The sequence below is a fragment of the Trachemys scripta genome, chromosome 4 (assembly GCF_013100865.1).
Source record: "Trachemys scripta elegans isolate TJP31775 chromosome 4, CAS_Tse_1.0, whole genome shotgun sequence".
Taxonomy (NCBI): domain Eukaryota; kingdom Metazoa; phylum Chordata; order Testudines; family Emydidae; genus Trachemys; species Trachemys scripta.
The window spans coordinates 13,058,350-13,082,178 of NC_048301.1; the positions used below are offsets into that span (position 1 = coordinate 13,058,350).

Consider the following 23,829-nt stretch of genomic DNA (forward strand, 5'->3'; position numbering starts at 1 on the left):
TCGCTTGCAGACCACAAGCAGCATAAGCCTTATCCAACTGTTTGAGGCGATGCAGTGAGATTTCATTGGCGCAACAAGCTATGCAAGTGTGACTGAAGTGTGTAATCCTAAATAAACAAACCCACTGGACCCTGCAGGTCTGATTATCTCAGTCTTGGCCCTTATCGCCATAGCATCCAAGCATCCTGCAGGCGTGGATGTGTCTGTCCTCACTGCAGCCCTGTGATGACAGGGAAGTGCTATCCCCATTTGACAGATGGGAACTGAGGCCCAGGTGACTTGCCCAAGATCACACAGGAAATCTGTGTTTGAAATGGCAATTGGAGCCTATTCTCCTCCCCTTCTAGATGTCTGTCCGAGACGGGGAGGATACACATAGGATAAGGCTGCATGTTGCTGCAGGTGTGACCTCCTGTGTCCATTTAACAGCTGTACCCAGGCCTTCTGTGGTGGCAGGTTTCGATGTGGGCACCGCACGGTGCCATCATTGCTCTCTTCCCCCTTTTCTCCCCAGGTCAGGAACCATTTTTCCTCCTCGTTTTCGGATGAGCTCTCTTATGATGCCCTTGTATTGTGGGCATTGGTGTCGAAAGTAAAGGAGAACTGAATAGTATAGAATAAAACTGAGCTTAAAGTGAACTTTGAGCAAATACCTTCAGGACTTTTTTTTTTCCTGACTCTTCTTATGGTTACCACAAGAAAAAATCTCTTGTGGGATCCCATCAAACTGTTTATGTCCTGTTCCATTGAGATAATGTTATAAATGGCTATTCTCAATGCAGTAGACTCTGATTAGTACTACTCTTGACCTGTAATATTATGCAGTCATAGATTTTTTTTTTAAGGTTGGAAGGGACTGTTGTGATCATCTTGTCTCTCCATTTGCATAACGCAGGCCATAGGCTAGAGGAATTATTTGAAAAGAACATCAGGGTGAAAATCTGGCTCCACTGAAGTCAATGGCAAAACTTCCTTGACTTCAGTGGGGGCAGGATTTCACCCCCAATGTTGAAATCTTAAAGATTCAAAGTAATGGAGAATCGTTCACCTCCCGTGATAGATTATTCCAATGGGCCATTGCCCTTACTGTTTAAATCAAAATGTGCCTTCCTATTTGAATGTTTGTAGCTTCAACTTCCAGTGATCAGATTTTGTTATGTCTTTGTTTGCTAAATTAGAGGACTCTCTACTATCAGAAATCTTCTCCCAGTATCAGTACTTATAAACCATTATCAAGTCACCTCTTGATCTTCTTTTTGATAAGCTAAATAGACTGAACTTAAGTCTCTTTAAAGTAGTGATATTCAGACCTCAGTGGTTCAGATAGGCCTCTGAAGAAGTGGGTTTTTTACCCACGAAAGCTTATGCCCAAATAAATCTGTTTGTCTTTAAGGTGCCACCGGACTTCTCGTTGTTTATATAGGCCTTGAATCATTCTTGTGGCTCTTTTTTGAAATCTGTCCAATATGCCAACATCCTTTTTGAAGCGTGAACACCAGTTTCCAGTAATGGTCTCAAGAATGCCTTATAGAATTGCAACAAATAATACTTCTCATTAATAGATCCGGTTAATTGAGCACAATTGGCTGTTTTCAAACGTTAACTTGGTCGGGTTTTTTTTTAAAGACTCTTTCTGTGTATATAGAAGTAGTTCTCTGCTTTTAACAATTTTTTGAATCCTAAGAATTCAGACAATTTCCCCCCAAATGAGCAAATTCTATTTCTGAAAATGCATTGTAGTTATCTTTGCACAGGGATACCAAAATGATTGTTTGCGAAATTATTTCCTGTAACCGTTGTGCGGCTAAACCACTGCCATGCTTTGGTTAGGAGTTGATTTCATGTGCAGCTGAATGTGGTATTTATTCACTCGGTGTAATTCACTCTGTGTGCAGGGGGCTAGCATGATGCCCATGCGCCACTCAAATCCTGTTTAAGCCCATGGGGATGATGGTTAGAATAATTTTACAATTGGAAAAGTGTGTTTGGTCAGTCTCGCATAACTTGTAAATAAACAGCTGAACGGATTGTGCTCAAACTTTACCAGGGGCAGGGGTGGGAAATGACTTTCAGGCAGAGAGAATGCATAGACAATAAGTGCAAGAAAGTGAATTTTTCAGTAGATTGGCGTGTGTGAAACCCGGGGAATTACGATGCTGACTTTAACCATCACTACCAGCTCCTGATACTGTAACATGTGCAAGTTCTGTTGTGTTTTTTTTCTTGTGTGAGTTCACCCTATAACTCTGTCTTTTGTAGGCATACATTTAAAGAGAAACCGGGGCTGTGCTCTTCAAACCAAGGCTAAATGAGGTGGAATCCAGAAAAAGCCTCGGAGGGTGCTAAGAGCACACAAATAGACACAGTTTCAAAAATAAAACAGCCCTGGCGTTCCAATAATATGCAAATGCCATGCTCACTCCCTGGAATGAACACCCTTTCGTTAACTCTACAGAGGGGGGTGTTTTCCGTTTGCATCTAAATTATTCCATCCAACATAATGCAAAATAGGAAGAGAAGCAAGCAAAGCCCTCCCAGCGAGCTGGGTGGGGAAGTTTGCAGAGGCATTTAGCCCTAATCAGTGGCTGCTGGAACCAAGAAGGAGGAGCTGAATGTGGTGTAGGTTTTGTTCCCCTTCCCCTCTTCCCCTCCACCAATCCCTTGACTGAAGTGGGGCTAGGATTTCATCCAAAGTGCCTAGATTCTGTGTTGATTGGTGCTAAATCAATACCTGATGTTGGGAGCATAGCAAATGATTTTTTTTTTACTTGTTGTTCTGCATTTGCCTACGTTTTCAGAAGGGATTAATGGCTTGTCTATGTGGAGAGTTAGGCTGTGACTCTACAGCGCACTAGCTTGCTGTGCACTAACTGGCCCTGTGGACCATGCTGCTGTGCACTAAACAGTCCATAGTGAGCTCTGACATGCAGCTGTTTGGAAACAGGAGTGCTGTAGCAGGGTCCACGTGGAGGCTTAATGTGCAGTAAACTAGTACGGTAGAGTCCCACCCTGGCTTGCCGCACATGAACTCTCAGTGTAGACAAGCCCTAGTAATTTTTGGTGCCTCCATTGTTTGGTTTCCAGCCTGAGACACAGCGAAAGGGATTGATTTTTCAAAACGCGCTGAGCCCCTGTTCTCTGGAAATCAAGCAGTTGGGTGTCTCGAGTTGGGCACCCGAAAATTGAGACACCCAGAATGACTAGTTACGGCTGAAAAATTCAGCTCTTGTTTTTTGAGGTTGTTTCATTTTTAATAGACTCCAACCTGAGGTGGTCTGGTGTCAGTGGAAGTGGAAGAAGTAAATTAAACCTCAAGAAGATGTTAAGGGGCAGCAAAAGTTTGTTAATTTCCACACACAATTTGTCCAATAATCACGTGAAAATAATAACGAGCCAAATCCAGAAGTCCTACTTAGTCAAACTCCCATTAAAGTCGATGGGGAAATTGCCTGAGACAATGTAATCAACTGGTGAGCTGCAGGTCCCTGTCTGTACCCGATCCACAGAGGATATGAGTATGTTACAGCCCCATCTAGGAAGCACTGACTCTTTAGCTCAAACTGTAGCAGCTCATGCTGTTGGTTCTGGAAGTCAATCCCCAGTGTGTGGGCCAAGATGGCGGCTGTCACTTCAGGACCTTAACGTTTGGCTCTGTAAAAAAATAAATGAATTGCAGTGTTACAGCTATAACAGACTGTGTAGCATTTTTTTAAAAAAAGCGTGGCTGACAAAAACACACAATTTCAGAGAACGTTCCCAGGCCACTTTGCAGCAGGAGGAAGGGTAAATATCACCAGATCTCCTCTTCGGCTGTGAAGATCGATCTTCTACAGCAGGGGTCGGCAACCTTTCAGAAGGGTGTGCCAAGTTTTCATTTATTCACTCTAATTTAAGGTTTCACATGCCAGTCATAGATTTTAACGTTTTTAGAAGGTCTCTTTCTATAAGTCTATAATATATAATTAAACTATTGTTGTATGTAAAGTAAATAAGGTTTTTAAAATGTTTAAGAAGTTTCATTTAAAATTAAATTAAAATGCAGAGCCCCCCGGACCGGTGACAAGGACCCAGGCAGTGAGAGTGCCACTGAAAATCAGCTTGTGTGCCGCCTTCAGCAGGCGTGCCATAGGTTGCCTACCCCTGGTCTACAGCTTTACATGGGCTTCCAAACTATCTGGTCTTGTAATCGAATGAGCCTTGACTGAGATGCATCATTGCCTCCATGGAGTCCAAGGTGGAGTACGTACAATGGAGTGATTGATCAAGGCCAGGGGTGCGGAATGGACTGAAGGGAGGATTTTAACTAGAAACACTTTCCTTAGCAATCTTACTCCTATCAAATTGCCAGTTTTTAACATGGTAACTGGCCAGATAATAAGTGTCTGCTGAAAAACAACCAGGTCATAAGAAGTCAAAGGGAGGAAGGTATTATTCACCTCCACTCTCCTTCTGTGTCACTCATGGCATGGAATAGAAGAGCAGTCTTGTTATTCAGGTGTTAAATTATATAATGGGATGAAACTAACCTTTCTTTCCAGCTTGCATTGCCCTCCCCTTGACCTTGTAATATGAGGAATTTGACAGCAGTGAGTAGAACAGAAAGGGTCCTGCTTGGATCCCTTGACCTGATCTCTGACTCTTGCATAAGGCCCTGAGGGAAGTTCAGATCTGCAGAAACAATTTGACGTTTTGTCGAGGAGTGCGCTTGGGTTACTGGATGAGTCTTGCCTAAATTGTCCAGGCAAAACAACATCATGAAGAACCAGTGTGGATAACGCAACTACTAGGCTGCATTTTATGTGTGAATAACACTCTTCTGAACATCCATTTATTTCATTTCCCAGGCTGAAATTATCAAATGATGAAATCAAACGTGCAATTTTAACAATGGATGAACACGAGGACCTGCCGAAAGACATGTTAGAGCAGGTGGGTGACGGGTGCTTACTGTCATGCATATTGTTGTTAGTATTGGATGCCTTTCAAAATAAGACCGACTTGTGACAGATTCACGAATGGTAGCTTTAAAATAACTCCGATTTGCGACACAGAGATGAGTTTGTCCGCACAGCCTTTACAACACCTTTGCTCTCCAAAGCAGAGGATGTGCCACTCAGCAAACGTGCAAAACGTGACCTAACAGTATTTACTGATCGTGTTTTCATAACCACAAACCCTTGTGCTCAGATCTCAGCAGTGCATTTGACACCATAGGGGATGGCTCAGTCCAATCAACGGTTTGCTATTGCTAGACAAAATCCCAGTTTCTGGACATACAGCAGATGAGGGGGTCTCCTCCATCAGCGCTATTCCAGTTTTAGGCTTCTATCACTCCTTTTGAAACCAATGGAGTTACGCTGGTGCATAGCTGGAGCAGTGAGTCTGGCCCCAGAGCCTTTCCTCGCAGTGCTGTTTTGCAGGTTCCCGGAGCTAGGGCTCACGTTGGTATGCAGAGCATGAAGATGACATTCTGTTAAAGCTAAAACTCGCAAGGGTAGATTCATTGTGACATCTGTGCACGCCATGTTACTTCCATAGGAATCTGATTAGTCACTGGGACTCCCAGCCCACGAATGCTGTCAGGCAATGTTGCCGTGATCTTGATTTCTTTATTGATTGAACTTCTACAGGGCGCTTGGAGCCTTCGCAAACAAACCAGACACAAGGCTCCAGCTCCTTGGAGTAAGTGCTTTCATTCAGATCAGTGACACACAGTACATGGGGTGCGGTGGAGGTAGGAATTAGAAGTAAATCAAAAGGAAAGGCTTGTTATTTCTTAATAGAGGCGGGGCAGATGCCCCTCCTTGGTGTGATTTTATTTAAAGAACCGTTTTATAAAAGCAGCCCGCACCAGAGTGCGGTGATGCTGCCTGACTAACATCACCACACCTAGGGCCAAGCTGTCCGTGTGGGAGGGCAGCTCCGCACCCCGGAGTGCCTCATTGCTTTAGCAGTGTTGTCCCCGGGGGACTCTAGCTCTGCCGGATCGATTCACTCCAGGCAGCAAGGTGAAATGATGGGTTTATTTATGCCTTTAAAACGTAAGGGCCATTGGTTTAGCCAAACGTGCAGAATTCAAATGGCGAGTCAAGAGTCTTGGTCTTGCTGTGAACCCTTAGTCAGCCAGCTGGGGAACTGCCTGCTCTGGAGATATCCCCGGCTGGCAGCTCCCTGCCTTCCCAGGCAAAAGGGGGCGCAGCTTTAGCACTCCTGTCCAGTCCCTAGGGGCTGCAGGCAGCTCGCGGTAATTGAGAGCGGCTCTGTGTTGGTTTATTCTCGTTGGAATTTCCTGAGGGCTGAAGGTTTCGTGCCCAGGTGGCTGCACTGCTGGTGTTCATGTGGGAAGGCACGTCATCTGCCAGCCTGGCACAGGGTCTCCTAGCCAGCCAGAGAGGGTAGCGAGGCACTTGGGGATGCTGGAATAGGAGAGCTTAGCATCAGTGAGGAGTTCAGGGCTGCCGTAAGCTGGTGGCTGCTTTGACCAGTTGTGGGCGTGCAACTTTAACCAGAGGAGATGACACCAGGGCGGCAAGCTCCCCCGCATGTTTTTCTTTACCCGCCAGCATCGCCTCCTTCTCACTCCAGTTCAGCTTCAATCAGCTGTTCCTTATCCAGGAGCTGATGTCAGCCAAGCACTAGTGAGGGGGGTGGTGCATTGACAGCAGATTGAGGGCTACCTTCCCGGCAGTACCGAAGAGGCACTGATCTACGTTCTAGCCAACTCAATGTCTGAGCTAAAATACCGGAGTTCTAATCCCAGCTCTGACATTAAATTGCCGAGACACCTTGGGCATCTCAGGGAAATAAACAAAGAGCTATCTGCTGTCTATAAAACAGAGATAATACTTCTACCTCCCAGAGCAGAGTTGGGAGGATTAATTAGCTGGAATATAATTTGCAAGTAAAAACATCCTGATGGCAACCGGGGCTGGCTAGAAAACAAGAATTCCATTTTCTGAAAAGTTTTGAGATTTGTTATCATGGGGCTAAGACCTTTCGAAACTTTTTTTTCCATGGAAAAAGCACACGAGAGAGAGAGAGAGAGAGAAAGACACTCCTGAATAGCTTGGTGATGACACTCCCCTGGAAAGTGGGAGACCCAGAAATCCCTGTTCTGGATCAGGCAGAATCAAGACGTGAACCTGAGTCATCCACATCCTATTGTGGGCTCTTGAATAGTTTGGGGTGGTTCTCGCTCTCTGTTGCATTCTGGACCTGAGAAACTTTCCCATTGACACGACTGTTTCCCTGAAACATTTTGGTTTCAACACAACTGCATTTTTGCTGGGGGTAATGTCTTGTCTAAATTTTTTCAACCATTTTTAGTTCTTTCCTTTGATCTGACCACTAGGAAATGTCAGAACCACTGTGCTACCATCTAAAATAATTGTATTATAACAGACTGGGTGAAGATTCAGCTTAGCCGGTGTAAAATCAAACCATATGTCCAGAGCATGGGGGAAAGTACTGAACAGTAATGTGTGTGTGGGAAACGGCAGACATTCAGTATTTCTTAGGCAAACTATAATAGCTCCATATTGCACCCTCTGTACGTGGGGGAGGTTTGGGGGTGAAAGTAGACACAGCAATGTTTCATTTTCTATTCATTTGTTAATGAAGCCAAAGCCCCATTATAAGAAAGGGACTGCATGAAAACAAGCGTGGGTCTCGTGTCTAAATTGTGTTTCCTTTTAGCTCCTGAAATTTGTTCCTGAGAAAGCCGATATTGACCTTCTGGAGGAACACAAACATGAGTTAGATCGCATGGCCAAGGCTGACAGGTTCCTCTTTGAAATGAGCAGGTATGCTTGAATGTACCAGCTGCAGAATGTCAGCAGGTTACACACTAGACCTATTGGAATGGCAGCTGAGCCGATTAGTCACAGGGCTTCTCTAAAATATTTAGATAAATGAGCCAGATAATCTTGTGTAATGCAGCTGGGGAGTCTAATGAGGCCTGGCTTGAAAATCCACTTGGGTATTTTTATTTATTTTGCGGCTCACCTACACATGTGTGAGCCTGTTGCCTTGCTGCCCTGGGGATAAATTAGGAACTTCCATCTGCAGCCTTCATCTCCCAGTGCTGAATGTTTAAAGCTAGAAAACTCTGCAGGGAGTATCAGAGGGGTAGCCGTGTTAGTCTGAATCTGTAAAAAGCAACAGAGGGTCCTGTGGCACCTTTAAGACTAACAGAAGTATTGGGAGCATAAGCTTTCGTGGGTAAGAACCTCACTTCTTCAGATGCAAGTCCCTTATGCTCCCAATACTTCTGTTAGTCTTAAAGGTGCCACAGGACCCTCTGTTGCTTTCTGCAGAGAGTGTGGTTAAAAGTAGAGAGCACTGTCCAAATTATGCAAGACAGGAGCGATTTTCCTTTTTCTGTACTGTGGGCCAGATTCTCAGCAGGTATAAAACAATACAACTCTCATGGATTTAAACCAGCTGAAGATCTGGCCCTCTGTCCAGAAATTTTTACCATTAACTGTAAAGTTTGCATTACCTAGAGGGGGGGAAAAAAACACCCTAGCAAATGCTGCTGCATTTTCAGGACCTATGAACATAAGCTTTGTCATGCTGGCAAAGATCTTCAAGCCAACAGATCCCAAAGCGTTGTCTCCAGCAGTGATGTACCTTTAATGCTTCAGAGGAACTTGGCTAACTGTAGAGGCCAGCTTTTTTGATACTGAAGGTTGCAGGTTCCACATAGCTGGTAGCTGTGTTGTTTATCTGTTTGTCTATGCAGCTATAGCCCATTACAAACGTACTGAGGACTCGGTTCAGGGGAGCATCTCTGTTCAGGACAGCTTATGAGCACATGCTTAAGTGAATTCAATGGGACTGAAATCCGTGTCTAAAGTTAAGCAAGTGGTGATATAATGTCCTGAAGGGGGATGGACTTAAGCGTACATTTATCTGGCTTGGGGCCTAAGAGATGGCAGTTTAAGGCATCATCTTTTCTGTCCCACTACAGTTCAAAGAGAGAGGTGCTCTCAAGGTCAAATTGGCCCTTCCTATCTGCAGCTGTGAATAGTGGAGTGGCTGCGTCCTGTCGGTAGCAAACGAATTTCAATGTCTGCATCTTTTACTCTGACAGGATAAATCACTATCAGCAAAGGCTGCAGTCCCTTTACTTCAAAAAGAAGTTTGCGGAGAGAGTTGCAGAAGTTAAGCCCAAGATTGAATGTAAGTTAATGGAGATTTTGTTGTTTTTATTGGTTTGCTAGAAAGCTTTTGCTGATGTGTCAAGTATTCCCCAATTTTCACATCATTCATAAAGCCCAGATTCACTCAATGTATTCTTCTCAATAAAACCAAACATGTTTGTGTCTAGCAAGGCCCAGGAATCCAGAAATGAAAATCTGTTTCTAAACAGAAATATTTTCCCTCCTGATGCACTGGAGTATTGATTTGTTATTGTAGCGTTGCCCTTGTCAGTTTGGTTTTTTAAAGGGGAATGTGGAGAACTGAGGTTTTTATCTCAAAACTAAATATACCCAAGGTATATATACAAAGAGGGAGAGGTCAGATTTTGGATGAATTGGTATCAACAGGATTGCTTTAAGGAAGAAGTGATTATTAATACTTTCAAATGTTTTACGATATTATTTAGAATAGCTTGAATTCATCAACCCCAACAGGTGGTTGTCAAGCTGGGTGGAGTAGCTCACGAATGTGGGTGCCAACCTCAGGGCAGCCTGTTACAAACCAGGGCTCAAATACCAAACTGGTTGTGTGATCTATACTTAGGGTACGTCTACATTACCCGCTGGATCAGCGGGTTGTGATCGATCTATTGGGGATTGATTTATCGCGTCTAGTGTAGACACGATAATTGATCCCTGATCGCTCTGCCATCGACTCCTGCACTCCACTGCAGCGAGAGGCGGAAGCGGGGTCAACGGGTGAGCGGCAGCAGTTGACCCCGCGCCGTAAGTACGTGAGGTAAATCGACCTAAGATACATCGACTTCAGCTACACTGTTCTCGTAGCCGAAGTTGCGTATCTTAGGTCGATTCCCCCACCCCATCCCATCCCACCCCACCCCAGTGTAGACCAGGCCTTAGATTTCACCAGCCACGTATCGAGCGTGAACTCCTCAAGCATTGTAACAGCCTTAACGTGGAGCCACAGACAGTCCCGTTGGGCACTCCGGACCTGTCTTGACACTTAGGCAAGCCTGCCTTTGTGATAGATGGTCCCTTACATCAAAAATCACAGCAATGCTCTGGTTACTCCCAGTCCCAAAGGACCAGTCGCTTACCTCAGGTCAATTGTACCTTAGTTCTCTCACCAAAGCCAACACTTGTAGCCTATTAACTAGGAAAAAGAAATGAGTTATTTACAAGGTTAAAGCAGGTAATGTACACACAGAGATGAGTTACAGTCTTAGGTTTCAAAGGTAATAGAAACGGCTCTAATGTGCAAGCTCTGTATCGCCTTTAGGGCTAAGCCAAGCTAAGCAGTTTGGGGGTTCCTTGCTTTTGCTTAGAAAAGTTGCCCTCTCCAAATTTGAAACAGCACAGTGATACAGATCCTTGGATCAGAGATTTTTATTCCCTTCCCCTGAAGTTCAAAGTGTGATGGGACGAGGGTTTGTGCGAGTCTCCTCTTCCTGGGCACGGGGGGAGCGATCAACGAAGTCTTTTGTCCACTGATGTTCCACAATGCCTTGTCTAGGCCTTCTTCGGTTGGGCAGGAGATGACACCTCTTGTGTTAAACTAGTATTTCAGACTTGGTAATGCTTCTCTCCTCACTGTGGGGTTTCCAGTTTCAGAGCCAACACTTCTACAGTTACAAAGCAAACACTAACGATTACCTTATAACAGGTATTACGAGTACAGACAGCAACTCACAAGCATTTCATAAAGTCCAAACACTAACACACTATCAACTTAACATGTCTTTTAACAATGCTAACACACAGGTGAGCCAGCATGCATTTGTCAGTGCTCAGTGAGGCCGAGGGGCCTTGGCTTGAGCTGGTACCTGGTCTGCCAGCATCACAGTGGTAATCCGCAACATTTGGTCTGCAGTTCCAGATAGCTTTTGTTATGGTGGCTTGGTATTTAAAGTAACCATCAAACTAGTCTGTGTGTTATGTATTGCCAGAACCTAACTGCAGCAAAAACATTTTTTTCCCCCTTTTAGCAATCCGCGCTGGCTCAAAGGAGGTGCTTCAGAGTAACAGCCTGAAGCAGTTGTTGGAGGTGGTTCTGGCCTTTGGAAACTACATGAATAAAGGCCAGAGAGGCAATGCCTTTGGGTTCAAAATCATCAGCCTAAACAAGATTGCAGACACGAAGTCCAGCATTGACAAGTGAGCGGCTCAGCCTGTCGCATCGGTGAAAGTGTTTATGGATTCTGAATAGCTCAGAGGATCCATAAATTACTCCCTTCTTCATAGGTGTGGGGGGAGCAGTCAGTGTTTCACAATGTCTAATTTGGTTTCAATGGGCCTTCTTGTAAGCAAGACTTAATACCTTCAGTAGAAAACCAGCGTTTTACACTGGTTCAGCCGTCTGTGCTGTTGGAGTTGCACAGTTACAGACACTCAACATCTGTATCCCCCGGCATAAAGTTATATTATCAGTGAGAGCAATATGTGCCGCATCCTACAAGCATTTCATCAAATATAAACACGCTCTTACAACGCTACTATCAGTTTTAACAATAGTAACACACAGGTGAGCCGGACTTGTTACCAGCTACGCATTTGTCAGTGTTCAGTGAGGCCTTGGGGCCTTGGCATGAGCTGGCACCTAGTCTGCCAGCATCACACTTGCGTTTCTGGGCGTGCTCAAGGATACCTTAGACACCCCAGTGGTAGGCACTTAAGAAATCCCTTGGACAGACAGCGACTATATAATATCAGGGGGTTGAGGCACTGCCATTGAAATGATTCCCACCAGCTACCATGAGTGGGGTGCCTCCGTGTCTCTAGCAGGCTCTGGGAAGGGACATTAGCAGATACTGCAATGGCGGGGCCATTTAGGTTTCATGCACACCTCGTTGTACTGTTCAGTCCAGAGATGGGGGTGGTTGGTCACTGGGTCCGCTTTGAGGGGAGTATTTTTACTGCAGGCCTGGAGTGACTTTTGGTCCCTTTCTGTAGAGTTATAGCTCAATTTATAAAATGCGCCTGAATACATCGCAGGACACATCCCACACTGGAACCGACACAAGGGATTTTGCTGCCCTGAGCGTCCCTCCAGTGCTGGGCCATGCACCCAGGCCAGAGCTGTGTTGATGGGGCACCCAGGTATCCTGCTGATGTTGTGGGGAGGTGACTGTTTGGGAAGCCCCAGCTTCTCTCTCACACCCCCCAGCCTGTCCTGGGATTGCAGGTGGGCCAGCCTGGAATTGAACTGGCTCCCAGCTCCAGTCACCTCCTGGTGAATGAGGGCTGCTGCAAAGTGCAGGGGCCCCCTCAAAGGGGCTGCAGCTGCAGCCATGCTGGGCAGCTCCCAGATGGTGCAGGGTGCGGTGAGAAGTGGCCAGGCTGGAGGCACCCATACAAAATAACATCCTAAATGAGCAGAGGGGCAGTCTGTGTCTAAGGCTGTTGGCACCATACAAAATATATTAAAACATGCAGTGTTTCCTCTTTGCCAAGAAGCAGAAAGAGGAGGACGCTTCTCTGGACTGTCTCCCTCCAGCCACCCTTTTCAGCAGGTGCTTGAGAGAATCTGTGGGCCCTTGCCCTGTGACCTAGCTGTCAACAGACTTGAACTGTGTTGGATGAGGGGGGAATGATTGTTCTAGAGTCTAGTGTCCTCCATTGAGAATCCTTGGTCACCAGCCCCTAGATGTCTGATTGTAGGGACTCCTGGCCTGAGCTCCCCAGTTGACCTTGGCTCCTGGGGAGAGGGAGGCAGCCTCCATGATAGCCAGACCCCAAGTCTGGTAAGAAATTATAAGCCAAAGTCAACACCTGGAATTGCATAGGAAATGGATGCAGTTTCTGGAGCAGCGAGGTAACATGTCCACTGCAGCTAATGTTGCCTAATAGGCAGGCAGCCACCTTCTGCACGAGGCCTGGGTGGAGAGCATCAGCCACCTTGGGGGTGGAAGGCAGCTGTTGTTTGACAGTGTGCCCAATGCTACCCAGCCATCAGGACAGGAAGTGAAGAATGCCCTAACTAATTAGAACTTCCAGAAGCGTTTAGACACATAGAATATAATGACCAAAGCAAGAATTTGGCCAGGAAACTGGCACTAATACCTAACTTCTGAGGCTAGTGACAGTTTAATATCTGTAATTTTGTCTTTCTTTTATCATAGGAACATCACCCTTTTGCACTATCTCATAACTGTAGTTGAGAAGAAATATCCCAAAGTCCTCGGTCTTCATGAACAGCTGCGAGACATCCCTCAAGCAGCCAAAGTAAAGTACGTAGAAGTTAAGGTGGCAACTTTAAACCAACAGAATATTGTACATGCGATAATATTACTGCATTCTTCTTTGCTTGCGTTTCTTCAGATGAGCTCCCTTCCCCACCCCTGTCTGGAATCCACCATTTAGAGAGAAGCAAAAGGCTGTTGACAAAACACACGTCAACTGTAGAGATTTTAAACCCCTGACATAACAGAAAAGAATTGTAAATCTCTTAATTGTGACAAGAGGAGAGCCACTCGGAACAGCCATGTCCTGTTATGCTTACTGCAGAAGCCTTTATACTCCATTTATGAATGTAGACACAATTTTAAAATGAATGAATTTTGTACAAAGATGGGGTTGCAGATATAGGTCAGATATTTAAATGTGAATGCAATGACAATATCTGCAGAAATATGTGTATTCCTTTTTCTGCATGTGGCCCGACTTTAAGGCATGCAAAGCAGGGAGCTGTTCACCCAAGCATGTCTAAACCAATAATGCAAGCCTTGTGGCATCTGCTGCATTCTTTGAAAACGTGGCCCATTGCTTACTAAATTCTGCCCACTCGTTTTTTAAACCAGTTGCAAGTGGATTGGATTTCCTCTGGTTCAGTAAAGCCCTTAAGCACATGCTTAAGTCGCACTAAAACAAATAAGGTTTCGAAATGTTGCTGCTGTGGGGTTTGAGTGTGTATTAATAAGTCAAAGGTGCAGGCATGTCTAAGGCTGAACTGCATGTGACTGAGGATATATTGATACATATTAAAAGGGACCATGTTAGATTGTTTAATCCTAAATTCTAGGGTTGGGGTGAGATGGGTATGTGTGGAATTTACAAAACCTCATAATGGCTTGTGGTTCTTTTCGTTTCAAAGGGCCCTTTTAATGCAAAGTGTAGATTCACTGTCCAAGACCAGCGACATGCACAATGCCATAAGCAGTGGCAAGTGTTTTAATGTTTACAATAGATTGCGTTTTAGTAATTTTATATATTAGAATTAATTCTATGTGGCCAAATCCTCAGCAGTAAGGGGTATGACAACAGTGCGGCAGGTAGATCGGTCAAGAGGATGCTTGGACCTGGTGTTGAATATGGGTGGAGACACCATGGGAGCAGAGAGCAGTGTTTGGGGTGGGGAAGGCCTTATATAAATGAGATTAATCCCCTAACTCTACAACCAGCTCCTTGCAGACCCTGGTCTCTGTAGCCTTCCACACTGGGGCGATGGTGGTTATTGCCACTCCGAGGGGAAAGACACTGACTGAGGAGAGTTCCCTTATGATATTCATCTAAAAATTCCTGGGGCTGGAAGATTGAGGGACTGTCAGTTGGGGAGCAGGAAGGGTTTAACTTACTGTCTCCTTCCCCAGCCCCTCAGGGAGAGGAGGAGAAATCTTTGTCCCGATAAGCCACAAGACCTCTCCACAGCCGACAGCTCTTTTAGAGATGCCTTCAGGTTGCTGGGCCTATTAAACCTTCCTCTTCAGCTACCACTCAGTCATGTCGATCTGCGTTGGGACATGATGGAGCCCCTGTTTGATCTGATGTCATTCCCCTGTGTCCCAATGGCTATATGTGGCAGTTGGGAGGTGGAAGGGAATGGGGAGCTGGGGGAAACAAACAGTGCCCCTAGGGAAGAATTTGGTGGCCCCACCATTGCTACGTGGCTACCGGGAGGGTCGCGGGTAAGGTTCCCTCCCCCCAAACATATACAAGGCTCCACAGATAGGTTCTACGCCAAGATTTGGCCCGTGATTTTTAACTTGAGACTGTTCCTTTTATAACAAAGTGTGCGTAGCTCAAAATAAACAACCATAACCAGTTTCACGTTCATCAGTCTCTTTGGCCACTGTGTGTCAACATAATTTGCCGCATGAAAGCTGCTCATACGAAAACAGGAAGCACCGTGAGGGATTATTTTAAATGGGGAAAACACAGTTGACTAGAGCACAGAGTTATGCAATTCATTGGGAAAGGCTTAAAATTAAAGCGTTGCCATTTTCCACAGCATGACTGAGCTGGAGAAAGAAATAAACACCTTGAGGAGCGGACTGAAGGCTGTGGAAACTGTAAGTATTATTTACCCACTTAATAGTCCACTCTGATTCCAAGCTTCATAGCATCTATCCTTCGGGAGGCAGGACAGGAAGCCCTTAGCAAAGCTGCTTTTATCTTACTTCCTGGAGATCAGTTTGTCTTTCCTTCCTGCCCTGCATGTGTGCCTGTTCTCTCAAGGCTGCTTCGGGACGGGAGTTACTGTACACTGGTTATAAATCAGCCAAACGCCTAATAGATTCACAGGGAGCTGGGGTAAGTTTAGTTATTTGTTGTGTTGACCAAAACTGTGAAGAGGTCATGAATGAGTACTCGGCTTGCACCTCTAAAACTGCCCATCATGAAGCCCCTGGATCAGACAGCAGCTCCTCTTGCTTGGTCTTGAGCTCACGTGAGGTGTGGGAAGGAAGTGGTGAACAAATGGACTGGAAGATATTTCCAGGCACGTAGGAGAAGGGGATCTATTGATAGTTGGGTGGCTCTCTACAATTCCATGTATAGATGTAGACAGAGAGCGAGCACCAAAATAATCCTGGCCTGGTGACCTGACAGTACATTGAGCCTATAAGTGATGAGAGAGCACGTTTTACGTGCAATTCCTAAGCATCCTGTTGTGCTCCCTAAAGTGTTGTGCACAGCTCCATTCGACAATAGCAACTCTGCCTTGAGTAGTACTGACTGCATGTGAACATATGTATAAAAATAATAGCAGTTTGGGGAACTAACTACTACGAGAAAAGTAATAGGTTTTCTGTAGTTTGTTTTCCTATAACTCTTGCATTTGACAGTATAAAGAGATGGTGGTGGAGTTAAAGCTTCAGTAGCCACAGATACAATGAGATGGGTAAACTGGGTATGTTTTGCCTCTTTTTTAGGGGAAAGCCCTGAGTAAATGATAAGACCAGTTTGTAGGTTTGTTACTGTTTGTTCATGTTTTATCTGATTTCTGCAGAGGTTTGGGGACTGTTGTCAGCCTTAATGTGAAAATTGAAGAGGCACCACTAGAAAGCAGCTAGCTAACTATGGAGAACACTGTGTGCCCTTACGTAGCTACCCAGCAGAAAAATGCTAATCTGGGAAGCTGGGGTTCCGTCAACACCGCTCCTTCGGCAGACAAATTCCGAACAGGTTTCAGAGTAGCAGCCGTGTTAGTCTGTATCCGCAAAAAGAACAGGAGTACTTGTGGCACCTTAGAGACTAACAAATTTATTAGAGCATAAGCTTTCGTGGACTACAGCCCACTTCTTCGGATGCATATAGAGTGAAACATATATTGAGGAGATATATATACACACATACAGAGAGCATGAACAGGTGGGAGTTGTCTTACCAACTCTGAGAGGCCAGTTAAGTAAGAGAAAAAAAACTTTTGAAGTGATAATCAAGATAGCCCAGTACAGACAGTTTGATAAGAAGTGTGAGAATACTTACAAGGGGAGATGGATTCAATGTTTGTAATGGCTCAGCCATTCCCAGTCCTTATTCAATCCTGAGTTGATTGTATCTAGTTTGCATATCAATTCCAGCTCAGCAGTCTCTCGTTGGAGTCTGTTTTTTAAGTTTTTCTGTTGTAAGATAGCCACCCGCAGGTCTGTCATAGAATGACCAGACAGGTTAAAGTGTTCTCCCACTGGTTTTTGAGTATTATGATTCCTGATGTCAGATTTGTGTCCATTGATTCTTTCTTTTGCGGAGAGACTGTCCAGTTTGGCCAATGTACATGGCAGAGGGGCATTGCTGGCACATGATGGCATATATCACATTGGTAGATGTGCAGGTGAACGAGCCCCTGATGGTATGGCTGATGTGTTTAGGTCCTATGATGATGTCACTTGAATAGATATGTGGACAGAGTTGGCATCAGGCTTTGTTACAAGGATAGGTTCCTGGGTCAGTGTTTTTGTTCAGTGATGTGTGGTTGCTGGTGAGTATTTACTTTAGGTTGGGGGGTTGTCTGTAAGCGAGGACAGGTCTGTCTCCCAAATTCCGAACAGTTTCGTTGGTTTCAGAGGGAAAATAAACCAGAAAATTGTCCTGTTTCTGCAAAGTCACACCCCAAAGAATTGGGCAGAATAGGAAGTGATGAGAATCAATTATTGCTATGGCAACGCTGTCCAGAGAGATAGTCCTAGAATGAGGCCTGCCACCTCTGGGTGTGTTTTACCATGCATCACCTCTGCTCAGTGTACCTGTTCTGAGCAGAGAGGATGTGTCCCTAGCCTCTGTTTGCCAGAAGCTGGGTATGGGCGACGGGATGGATCACTTGACAATTCCCTGTTCTGTTCATTCCCTCTGATGCACCTGGTATTGGCCACTGTCAGAAAACAGGATATTGGGCTAGATGGACCTTTGGTCTGACCCAGTATGGCCGTTCTTATGTTCTGATGTATTTCAACACCCTGCTTTCTCGCAAGAACAGAGAGTCAATGTCACATCTTTGTGCCCATGATCAGACACCTAGGTCCTAGGGTTTATTGTCAGACCATCTAATAAAGTAATTGAAATCTTACCTGTGTTATAGCCTCTACATGGGGAAAGAGACTGGTCAAGTGTTTTTTAAGATGGGATATATTTGGGGTTTGTTAAATATGCTCAATCCTATGTCCCTTTTTAAACAGACACTGACCAAAATTAAATTTATTTCCTTAAGGAACTGGAATACCAGAAGTTACAGCACTCTCAGCCTGGAGACAAGTTTGTGTCAGTCGTCAGCCAGTTCATCACGTTAGCCAGCTTCGGCTTCTCCGACGTTGAAGATCTTCTGATGGAAGCTAAAGAACTGGTAAGATCCCTGGTATAATCCATGATCTTCCTAGGGAATTATTTTAGAGGGGAGTTATTTGGTATTAAAGAACTGTCTGACATTGCATGTCATATGTCAGTAGATCTACCCCAAAGGATAGAAACAATAGATCAACTTCCCTCAAACCCAATTGATTTTTTTTTTAAGAACTTGAACAGTTGAACATTTCAAAGTCAGAAAATACATCTAGTACATACACCAATATATATGATCCATTGCAAACAGAAAGACTCACTCCCTGAAAGTTACTTGGGTGAAATAACAATTCGGACATAACCTCAGTCTTCTATTCTGAGACCTGTGTGGCTGACCCTGCTATCTCCGGAGAAAGAGAGGACAAGCCCAGCAATGACTGAAGCCTTTCTCACTTCCTGCAGTTTATGGGCTCGTCTGCCCTAGAGCACTTTGTGTTTCAGTCAGGGCGTCGCTACCAGCGGAATATGTGCGCACGGCTGGTATAAGGCCTGTCCGTGCTGGGCTGACCAAAGCCCAGTTAGAGTGTGAGCTGTCATCTAACCTCTGTCAAAGATGGTGAACACCTTTGGTCTCCTCTTCACCCCTCCCTTCAGCCTTCCGCCTGCCCATAAATGCCCTCCAGGCACGGCCCTTAGGTATCTTCTCCCCAACTCCAGCGCCACAGTCTTCAGTCCTCTGACCATGTCTCCCCACTGTACCCCCCCACACACACACCCGATGGAAATGCTGCCTCCACTCCTGATCCGCAGGGTGCAGAGTGGGGTTGTGGGATTCTCAGCCAGCAGGTCTCTGAAGTTCCCCAGCTGAGAGAACGATCAAAGATGGGAGCTGTCGGCAGTCACAGCCCCATGGGCCTCATCCATGCTGGCGCTCAGCGGATTGAGCTGCAGTGGGCATTTATCCCGTACCAGCTATCGGGGTAATTTAATGCTGCCGTTCGGCCAGTCAGCTGGTACGCTCTGATGTGTGGCCGCAAGGTGCATTTCAGTCAGTGGAGATGCTACAATTGACAGCTCACTCTAGTGTAGACAAGTCCTAAGTATCACTCAAGACCTGCTCTAAAATGGCTGAGCTACTGCTTCGACAGCTGTCAGACAGGGCAGCAGCCATGCACTGGGCCCTGCGTCGTGCTCAGTCAATGTGATGCTCACTTTTAAAAGGCTCCTCTGGGTTTGAGTCTCGTTATCGTTATTTTTGGGGACGCTGGGTCAATCTTCTGGAATGTTCCAGGTGGTAGGAGGGTAACGTTTTCAGCATTGCCTAAGACTATGCCTGCGTGGCCCTGCAGTTCGGACTAAGGGGTGTGAATTGCAGAACGTGCTGCGCTGTACCTCCCCTGTGTGGACGCTGAGGGTGCGAGGTACCTAGACCGCATGAATATCGTCCTCTTTCCAACAGGGTGGGTACCTTGTAGCTTGTGTCCTCCATGCCCTCAGAGGGGAGTTACACCCTTGTAAGCACTTCAGTTCCTAAGTCTCCTTGAAAGTTGGTGGGACTTTACCTTTAAAAATCTGGCCCTTTATAGTTTTTTAGGGGCTAAAAGGTGAGGATAGGTGTCTAGTGGGATTTTCAAAAGCACTGCCTAGCTGCCATTGACTTCAATGGGAATCAGTCACGTGGGTTCTTTGGAAAATTCCACCAGGCACCTATTTGTATCTTTAGGCCTCTAAATACCTTTTAAAATCTGGTCCTTAATATTCTAAGTCCCACTGAAATTTCAATGAGACTTAGGAAGTGACTAAGCCTCTTTTGAAAATAAGTGCACTTAGGCACTTCCAAAAATGTTACCCGTAATCTTTATCCTTATCAGCAGAGTGGAAACCAAAGTAACTAGTAAATGGTTTTTTTGTTTGTTTGTTTTGTTTTAAAGCTCGATAATCTCAAAAACGTACAATCACAATTTTAACAAGGTTTATACACATTCTCTCTCTGCGCCCCACCTTTCCTCTCCCCCCCCACAGCTGCAAATAAGCACAAGGAACCTCAGTCCAAAGGACAACTTCTATCAGTTGTAAAGGCACCTAGAAGCAGGGGCATATAATGGAAGTCTTGCGTCAACCTTGGCTACAGTGTTGCTATAATCACATTAATTGTCCATGAATGGTACTATAGGTCTTGCAAACTTCGTACTCCTCTAACTGGTGTCGTTTCTGACCGAATAATAAGTGCCTTTTAAAAGCTTCACTAACACATTTGGTTTCAATATTGAACCATGTGGCAACAATAAATAATACCCCCAAAAAATACTTCAAAGAAAACTTAAAAGTGCAAGTTTCCTGCCCCTGCCGTGTCTACTATTAGTTTTATGTCTTCAGTCTTTGGCACCACAATACTTTGCTTCCTTGTTTTTACTACTGCTTAGTTAATAAAACCGAGTAAGGTAATAAAGGATGTTAAGCAGAAACAGGAGTGTAAAACGTCTTACACGATTTAAAGGAACAGCCCATTGGAAAATCTTCGCTTAAAAGCCATCGCTTAATGAGCAGAAAACCAAGTATGATTTTTTTAACTGATTTTTGAATGAATAGATAATCATTTCCCCTTCAATTCCCTGCTCCATCAAATACCACCTTAAATATTACGCTGGCTATCTGTCAGGCAGATGGTTTTCAGGAAAGGATTTTATTGGTTCAGTGGGCTCTCTCACTAGCTTACTAAACTCTCCTTCCTGTTCTTTCCCCAGTTTACCAAGGCAGTGAAGTACTTTGGGGAAGACGCAAGCAAAATGCAGCCGGATGAGTTCTTTGGGATCTTTGATCAGTTTCTTCAAGCTGTGACTGAAGCCAAGCAGGAGAACGAAAACCTGAGGAAAAGGAAGGAGGAGGAGGAGCGTCGGGCGCGCATGGAAGCACAGGTTTGAGGAGAACTTGCTCGCTATGATCTTTAGTGCTCGTACTGTAGGCATGGTTGAGTCAATGTCAGTGTGTGCTTCAGGATGCTAGACAGGGAGGAGAAGGGGGGAGGAACTGAGATGGTGACTGTTTCATTAGCACGTGCTCGGAAATGTAGGATTCATTTCAGTCCTCGGGGCTAGCGTGGGGTGGGACTTTGGAAGTTCTGCATCTTGACCTAATTCTGCTGCCATTGACATGGATGGTAGAACTTCCAGTGACTTCAATGGGAACAGTTACGCCTGTGCTGAGAACTTTTGGAAATCTCACCTGGCACTGCCTAGGTCTCTCTCTTCCCCTTGAGAGGAAGGATGGTCTTGTGAATAGGGCACTGGATTGGGATGCAAAAGACCTGGGTCCAGCCTATCCAGCTCTGCCCTGGACTTCCTGTGACCTCAGACAAGTCACTTCCTCTCTCTGAGTCTGTTTCCAAGCTGTAAAATAGAGAGTATACTGACTTGATTTCTCCCACCCTAGCGTGTCTTGTTCTGTTTAGACTGTGAGCTCTCCAGGACAGGCCCCTCATCCTTGTCGATTTAGAGGGTTAGCTTTATAGAGCAGGGAATCTCTCTACCTCGGTGTATGTGCAGCCCACGGCAAAATGGTGCCCCCATCTCAGTGCAACAGTAATACAAATAGTACATGCTGCTAATTGCTTCTCTTCAAAGCATAAGCAATTTTGCTCCAGGGAGTAGAGTCAAAAGGGACCTGTGGCTTTAAGATAACCATAGAGTGCAGTCCGGTACAGTCCCTAACGACTTCAGACCAGGCACAACAATTTTGCCTTTGGAAACTGTGAGAGCCAGAATGGAAGTGAAATCTTGCATTAAGCCAGATGTTTCATAAATTTCAAGGCTAGAAGGGACCATTGTGATCATCTAGTCTGTCCTCCTGTATAACACAGGCCCCAGAACTTCCTCAAAATAATTCCAAGAGCAGAGCTTTTAGAAAAAACCTCCAAGCTTGATTTAAAAATGGTCAGTGATGGAGAATCCAGCACAACCCTCAGTAAATTGTTCAATGGTTAATTAATTCCACTGTTAAAAAATTATGCCTTATATACAGTTTCAATTTGTCTAGCTTCAACTTCAAGCCATTGGATTGTTAGACCTTTCTTTGCCAGATGGAAGAGTACATTAAATATTTGTTTCCCTTATAGGTCCTTATAGACTGTAATCAAGTCACCCCTTAGCTTTCTCTTCGTTAAGCTAAATAGATTGAGCTCTTCGAGTCTATCACCGTAAGGCATGTTTTCTATTCCTTGAATCGTTCTCGAGGCTCTTCTGAGCCCTCTCCAATGTATCAACATCCTTCTTGAATTGTGGGTACCAGAGCTGGACACAGTATTCCAGCAGCAGTTGGACCAGTGTCAAATACAGACACTCTGCTCCTACTCGAGATTCCCCTATTTATGCATCCCAGGATCACATTAGCTCTTTTGACCACAGTGGGAGCTGCGGGCATGGATCAGCATTCATGTCGCACTCCCCATCAGCGGCTGGGCTGGGGAAGCTAACGATCCAACCAGACGACCAACCGGTGGTGATTCCTGGTCACGTGCCACCTGAGGCATGTTGCACATGCACTAAGAAGAAGTGGGAGCTCATGTTCAGCTGATTATCCACCACAACCCCCAAATCTTTTTCAGGGTACGTCTACGCTTACCAGAGGGTCTGGCGGCAGGCAATCGATGTTCTGGGATCGATATATCGCATCTGGTTTAGACGCGATAAATTGATCCCAGAAGTGCTCGCCGGTACTCCAGCTCAGCGAGAGGAGTACGCGGCATCGACGGGGGAGCCTCCCTGCCGCGTCTGGACCCGCGGTAAATTCGGACTAAGGTACTTCGAATTCAGCTACGTTATTAACGTAGCTGAATTTGCGTACCTTAGTCCGAAGTGGGGGGTTAGTGGGGACCAGGCCTCAGAGTCGCCTTATGAGAGTCCTGGCAGCTGCAGTTCCCTGCTGTGGACAGGTCACCATTTCAGTAGGCAGGAGATGCTACAGACTACATTTCTCAGTACGTGAAGGCTAGGACTATAACAGCATTTAAAAGAGAACTGGATAAATTCATGGTGGTTAAGTCCATTAATGGCTATTAGCCAGGATGGGTAAGGAAGGGTGTCCCTAGCCTCTGTTTGTCAGAGGGTGGAGATGGATGGCAGGAGAGAGATCACTTGGTCATTACCTGTTAAGTTCACTCCCTCTGGGGCACCTGGCATTGGCCACTGTCGGTAGACAGGATACTGGGCTAGATGGACCTTTGGTCTGACCCAGTACGGCCGTTCTTATGTGTCCTCTCGTGATCTGATGGGGGGCGGGGGGAAAGGAGCCGAGTTTACTGGGGTGCTCAACTCAGACCTTATCGAGCTTGCCCCAAGGATAAATTTGGCCCCACTATGTTCAGTTCTGATAACTGGTGTAAAGGTTTTGATAGTCACTATGGCCTGCCTGAGCAGAGATGCCGGAGCCTCTTTCATAGGAGAGAAAGACAAAACCGGGATTCAAGTATCAGAGGGGTAGCCGTGTTAGTCTGAATTTGTAAAAAGCAACAGAGGGTCCTGTGGCACCTTTGAGACTAACAGAAGTACTGGGAGCATAAGCTTTCGTGGGTAAGAACCTCACTTCTTCAGATGCAAGTAATGGAAATCTCCAGAGGCAGGTATATATCAGTGTGGAGATAACGAGGTTAGTTCAATCAGGGAGGGTGAGGTGCTCTGCTAGC

The 23,829-nt window shown here is 45.4% G+C and overlaps 1 protein-coding gene across 3 annotated transcripts in view; it reads left to right on the plus strand.

Annotated features, from left to right (window-relative positions):
• DAAM1 (dishevelled associated activator of morphogenesis 1) overlaps positions 1 to 23,829 on the plus strand; it is a 180,639-nt gene that overhangs the window by 152,116 nt on the left and 4,694 nt on the right. For all 3 annotated transcript variants that reach the window (XM_034767842.1, XM_034767844.1, XM_034767843.1), the window contains 8 exons: positions 4,845 to 4,929; positions 7,696 to 7,802; positions 9,095 to 9,183; positions 11,150 to 11,318; positions 13,283 to 13,390; positions 15,388 to 15,448; positions 18,085 to 18,216; positions 20,897 to 21,067. In XM_034767842.1, coding sequence (XP_034623733.1) covers positions 4,845 to 4,929; positions 7,696 to 7,802; positions 9,095 to 9,183; positions 11,150 to 11,318; positions 13,283 to 13,390; positions 15,388 to 15,448; positions 18,085 to 18,216; positions 20,897 to 21,067 — 922 coding nt within the window. The remainder of the gene's footprint in view (positions 1 to 4,844; positions 4,930 to 7,695; positions 7,803 to 9,094; positions 9,184 to 11,149; positions 11,319 to 13,282; positions 13,391 to 15,387; positions 15,449 to 18,084; positions 18,217 to 20,896; positions 21,068 to 23,829) is intronic.